The 6,523-nt window shown below is 25.1% G+C and overlaps 1 protein-coding gene across 1 annotated transcript; it reads right to left on the bottom strand.

The window, feature by feature from the left end:
- Window positions 1–5,917: 5,917 nt before the first annotated feature.
- LOC120069901 (sigma factor binding protein 1, chloroplastic-like) lies at window positions 5,918–6,229 on the bottom strand. The gene has a single exon (XM_039021740.1). It carries the CDS (start codon window positions 6,227–6,229, stop codon window positions 5,918–5,920), a length of 312 nt encoding a protein of 103 aa, XP_038877668.1.
- Between the last annotated feature and the right edge of the window lie 294 nt (window positions 6,230–6,523).

The raw sequence follows: 6,523 nt of genomic DNA, 5'->3' as shown, positions 1-6,523 counted from the left end.
CTCCTTTTAATAACTTTATAAAATTTTAGAATTGTTTCCATTTAAATTACAAATTAATAATTTCATCGATGTAAAACTTTAATGAATCGGTTTAGATTTTGTATTTGTGAGTTGTAATTAATTTTACTTCTCTTCATCTAAAATCAACTCAAATTATCTAAATAATTAAGACTACTCATCTTCTAAAATTCAACCATAGTAGATAGAAAAATTAAGTATCATGTCATTAATGATTTAAAATATGAAAAATCACTCATATGATGTAGAATATTCATCTGGAGTCCAACATTTTTCTTTAAATATTATCTTAAGCTATGCAGTTATAAAGATATTTTTATACATGTGAAAGTTATGCAACATTGATCAATGATATTCTAACCATGTTTAAAATTTAAATTGGCTTCACTTCTGAAAATTCATATTTTTCTTTTATAAATTGATTTTTCCCTTATTTTTACTGTCGTGGGTAAATTTAGACCTGATGAAATATGCCAAAAAATAGAAAAAGATAAGTGAGGATAAATACAAGATAAAGTGGACTTAATTCAAATAAGTCAAAGTGTCAACTAATGAATTACCTTATCATATCTAATCCTAATTTATTAGGATTAGGAAAAATTCATCTCATCTTTATCATAAGAGGAAAAGGTAAATTCTATCTCATTTTCCCTATAAATACATAATTATAACTTCATATGAAGTAATTTGATCCGAGATCTACATCTTAATCTAGAATTAAAATTTCTATCTTTTTCTAATTTCTGACTTTGACATCAAAGTCGTTTTTCTTTATTTTACAAGTCCTCTCTTTTCTAAACTATAAACTTATCATTGTTGTTATATGAAGGTCAAATACATTTTTTTTTCTATCTAGAAGTAAGCACCAACAGTAATTGTATAATATAAATTAGTTTCTTGATATCACCATTATAAGTGATGTTATGATTCATACCCTATCATAAACAAATTGGTTGATTTGACACAATATAATAAACAAAAGTGTAGAAAAATAATGCATAATTAGATCAAATATATTGCATATTCTTCCACGACAAAGTTTTAAAAATAAGATATATTGTAAATATGTTAATTTTGATAAATTACTTTTATGTAAGCTTCCCTATCGTTGAGGGCATAAGTAATTTCGTTCAATTAAATATTTAAATAGTTTTGTACTTTAGCCAAAAATAATAATAATATTTTTTTAATTTTTTTTCCTTTCACAAAATTACATCAATTTTTTAGTTCAACAACTTTAAATTTTTTTACCTCTTAATTGAAGACGTGTTGTACAAAATGACATCAAATATTATTTGGTGTGGCTAACACTAAATTTGAATTGCATTAACAAGATTTAGAACATGATAGTTGAAAAAAATATAAATAATTGTTTATTTTATGTTTCTTATTCTACTACAAACATGAAAAAAAACATTTTTAGAATATTCAAATTTTTTTCACAATAAAAATAAAAATATCTTTTGCAAAAGGAAAGGGAAAAAAAAATGTGGCCATAATTATGTTGGGGTCAACACACGTGACCATTTAAATAAATTACTTGAATTTTTTTTACTCTCTAATTGAGTCCACTTTTTCCATTTCATCTTTTTAACCAGTTTAAGGGAAATCCAAAATTAGAAAAATTGCCAGAGAAACACAACTTTCGAAATTGAGTATTTTAAAAGAATACTTTTTTCACAAAGTTTTCTACTTTAATTTTAATAATGTTAATCAAAGCTGGCCATAATTATGTTGGGGTCAACACACGTGACCATTTGACTGAAAAAAATAGCCACACAATTTGCAAAATTAGTAGGTCGTTTGTATTTTGTGTACTTGAGAGGGAAAAAAATCATTGATAAAGAAAGGTCAAACTAATGACTTCATCTAAATTTCAAATTCCGAGCATAACTGAGTAATAATTGATATTATTACTCGTTCTTTTAAGATCCAAAATTTAAATTAAATTTTAATCTCTCGTAATTCTTTTTTTTTTAAAAAAATCTTAAAATCAAACCCCACGACCTGTTTAAGGTTAATGTTTTCAAACAAATTAGCCTCTATTAATCCATATTAAACATTTGTAAATAATTAACTGTTCACTAAAAAGATTTCGCTGCTAAAATGATATTTTGAAAAGTGGATAAAGAAACCATTAATTTCAAAATTTATGGTTTCATCTCCTAATTTTTTGCAGTGATTATTGATATTTTTAGGAAAAAACTATCCTGGCTAAAAAAAAAAAAAAGAAAGAAAAACACTTTAGTTACTAAAAAATGAAGTATGCAACCATCTGACAATGTACATAATTAAATTTTGTACATTATGACGATAACAAGAATTTTTTTTTTCAAAGATATTGTAATTAAACTGTTGCACAAATAAAACAAAACTCGGTGGATTGAAAAGTTTAGTTTGGAAACTATCAAAGTCAAAGTTTAGTTTGCATCTACATCATGATTGATTTCAACATGATTTGAATGTTGAAATCAATGATGTATCCAAATAATCGTTATCCAAAATTGTGGAAGTAATACATAAAACATTTAAAAATTGAGAAACCAAAGTAAAAACCTTTGAACATTTACATCCCAAAATGATATGAAGTTGGCATAAAAGTTCAAACATCAAGATAAGATTAAATTCAAGTTTATTTGATGATAATTGAGACCCTATTGGGTAATTATTTAATTTTTTATTTTTATTTTTTAAAATTAAGTTTATTTCATTCACAATGATTGCATCTTTCTTTAAGTACAATGATTGAATTCTTAATTAAATTCTAAAAACAAAAACAACTTGTTGAAAATAACTTTTTTTAATTTTCAAATTTTGGCTTGATTTTTTAAATTATTAGTAAAAAGTAGATAACAAAATAAGAAATTTGGAGATGAAAGTAGTGTTTATAGGCTTAATTTTCAAAAATAAAAAATAAAAAATAAAATGGTTATCAAATGAGACCTGAACTATTAGATTTTTCATTGAATCTCTAAATTTGCAAGAAAAAAATGCTTTTTTTAGTTCTTAAAGTTTATGAAAAAGTAACCATTGGGTTATTGTTATTTTGCATTAAGCTAATGGATATCATTAAAGCTTTTGAGTAAGTATTAGCATGTTAATGTTTGGCCAACTTAAATATGACTCTGTTTAAAAAAAAAAAAAAAAAAAAAAAAAAAAAAAAAAAAAAAAAAAAAAAATATGACTCGATTAGTTAAAATATTATAATTCTTCAACTAAAAGATTATAAATTATTTAAATTCCTATCAACACACATGCATTGCTAGGCTAAAATAGGTTGATGTGTGAGCACATATATTAGAGCTACATAAGTTGGCAGAAACTAACCTGATCATTTTAATTTTTATTTATTAAAAAAGAAATTCAATAAAAAAATTAAAATAAGTATTTTGAGAGTAGAAAGAAATCAAAACTGAACAAATCCACTCAAGACTACGTGTGGGATTATTATTTTTGACAACTTTAAAATGATTACATTAATTAACGATATTTTTTACTTGATTTTTTTAATCATAGTTATCAACAATTATTTTTAAAACTACAGCCATCTCGAAACTTAAAAGAAATTGGTGGACAGCAAAATATTTTTTAAAAAAATAAAGAAAAAAAAAAGCTTTGCAATTAGCTAAGTCAAAAAGTTTAGTTTGCATCTATGTGAGATGATTGGTTTTGAATGTGGAAAAACAACATTATTTACCAAAATTTGTCCACAAATTCTGCATGTAGTCAATGTCATTAAAAGTCACAATAATCTCTTGATTAATTGTTTTATAATTTTGGCTTAATGGACCAAAGACAACGTTTACCAGCTTTGCTATATTAATTGTGTATTATAATAACAACAATAATAATCTTTTTGGCTCACATGTTTGACTGTTTTAGAGTCTTATTGATCTATCTCAAATAATAATAATAATGTCTTTTTTATCAATAATTTAGAACTAATAATTAATAAACTATATATCGTTTGTGAGACTAAACAGGCAATGTAATCTTGTTGGTTGATGGTTTTATGTCTTTCTTTATATTCAAATTTTCGACAAAAATCTTTTATATATATTTTGTGAAATCGAGAATTCAAATTCTCATACTTCATTTATTGTATTAGTTAATGATTATATAATATCTTCAATGACAAATTTATTTTATTTTTTATTTTCATTATTTATAATATAATTTATTGATGACAAAATTCCAAATTTTAGTCTCCAAACTATTAGGTTTGTGTCTATTTAGATATATGGACTTTAAAAAAATATTTAGTAGGTCCCTAAACCATAAAATTTGTCAAATTGATCCTAACATTTTTACTTTTGTTCTCAATAATTCCTAAATTTTCAATTTTGTGTTAGATAGATTATTTACCCTATTCGATATAAGTTTTATAAATTCACGGACCTACTGATCAAAAAGTGAAAGTTTTAGAGTCTTATTAAACATAAAATTCGATTTTGTATATCTTATCGATCAACTAGTTTTTAAAAAGTTTGAATATGTGAAGATCTTATATATTAGATACTTTTAAAGAATAAGTTCAAAATCTATTAGAATCTTTTTAAAGAACACAAACTTGAAAGTTTAGAGACGTTCTTTTAACATAATTTATCTACAAAAATATTAAGACCATTTGGTTAGATTTTTATTTATGTAGATGCTAAAAGTTGATGTACTACTTTGTCAAATTAGGCTTGATCAATTTGTAGTATAGGAAAGTCTGCCAATTTAATAGGATACAGTAGGAAGAATAATCAACAAAGAGATTAGATTTAGAGGATCGAGCCAAAGAAAATATTGATAATATCGTTCCAATTAAAAGGTAGAAATTATTTGGAAATTAAAATGGTCCACATATTGCTAGAAGTGTGAAAGAGTTTGTTCATGATTTTTGTTATATACAAATTAATCTAGAGTTTATGTTTTGTAACTCCATTATGTTTAGTTAGTTTGTCAGCATATTATATCCTAATTTTACGATAAATCTATTTTAATCATTTTTGTATAAATAGGATACACATAGATGATTCATAATTGGCTTTACATATATTTTTTTTTTTTTTTTGGACAAAAAAGCTTTATAGAATTGGGTTAATCAATATGTAATTAAGTTAATAGTGAATTGTCATAATTATAGTTAGTTAATATCTAGCTAAGTTGTTAATATCACCTATTTCAATAAGTGATCATAATCATATAAATTAAAAAGAAATCATAATTTTTATAAACACAAAAAAGACAAAGGATAAATTAAAACTCTAAACTAATAATTAAAATTCTAGATTTGGTTAATAATTTAGGACTATATCATTTACTTTATTTCATTTACCATACACCCAAAATCATTAATATATATATATATATTCTTTCCTAAGAAATTACAGTGGATAGAAGAAAGATGAAAGAAAAAAACTCACAAAATGATTCATTATTATATTCATTTAATTGCACATTTTTCTGGAGTATTATGATAATTATCTCTTCATTGAAAGAAGTCTTATATATACTTCAAAATTATATGTATCAATAATTTGAAATAAAATCTTAATAAATTGTTTAAATTTAATCAACTTATGATAGTTCAGTGTTTTAATTAATTAAAAATGAATTGATTTTTTTTCAAAATAAAAATACTTTGATAACTAATAATAAATTTAGTTCAAATCTCATTTTATTACATCTTGATCCCAAATTTTTTTAGATTTCTTCTAGTTTAATCAAGTTGGAGCTTATTATTTAGTAGTGAGTATTTTGAATCAATGAAACAAAATCCAAATCTATTATACTTATATATAACCTCTCACATACTAAATACAAAGTCCCACAAAAGCTATACTTTTGATGAACTTTGAAGCTAAAAAAAGCCATGATGTCACTCATCATCAACTTCCTCTCTTCATCTTCATCACCATGTATTCACACAAGAAGAAGCTTGAAACCCAGAAAAAGAACCTTCCATTTCACCTTGCCAATCGAAGAGTACATCACCGGAGGCCGAAGCATAGCAATCCTTAGGGTCGAAAGAGGGAGCGGCCATGGACGACGGTGGTGGATAAAAAACTTGGTTGAAGTCTTCAGCTGATTGATCAAAAGCATCATGAGGCGAGTGCTGGCCGGTGAGCTTTTGAACAATGGCTCGAAATTCAGACTCGTTGTTGGCTTTGACCATCATGGGACTAGAAATGTACTTAACTTTGATGGGCTTGTTTTGATCCATAGTTGTTGCTTTGTTGGGAATTTGGCTAATTTTTTGGTGCTGGAGATTATTAGGAAAGCTTGTGAAATTTTCCATTTAGAGAAAAAAGAGGGAAAAATTAATGAGGAAAAAGGGAAATTTGATTGTTGTTTGTGATTTGGGAAATATGAGGGGTTTTTGTAGGATTAGTAATGTGTTAAAAAGGGGGTTTCGTGGAAGGAGAGATGGAAAGGAATGAATATATATATATATGGTGGTTGAAGAAAAAAAGGGAAATGTGTACTTGTCCAATGCCTAATGTGTACGATTTCCACA

The sequence above is a fragment of the Benincasa hispida genome, unplaced genomic scaffold (genome assembly GCF_009727055.1).
Source record: "Benincasa hispida cultivar B227 unplaced genomic scaffold, ASM972705v1 Contig66, whole genome shotgun sequence".
Classification (NCBI taxonomy): Eukaryota; Viridiplantae; Streptophyta; class Magnoliopsida; order Cucurbitales; family Cucurbitaceae; genus Benincasa; species Benincasa hispida.
This window is presented reverse-complemented; position numbering and strand designations above follow the sequence as displayed.

What these genes read in the sequence shown, in the direction of transcription:
- LOC120069901 (XM_039021740.1), bottom strand. Translation starts at nt 6,229, where the DNA reads ATGGATCAAAACAAGCCCATCAAAGTTAAGTACATTTCTAGTCCCATG.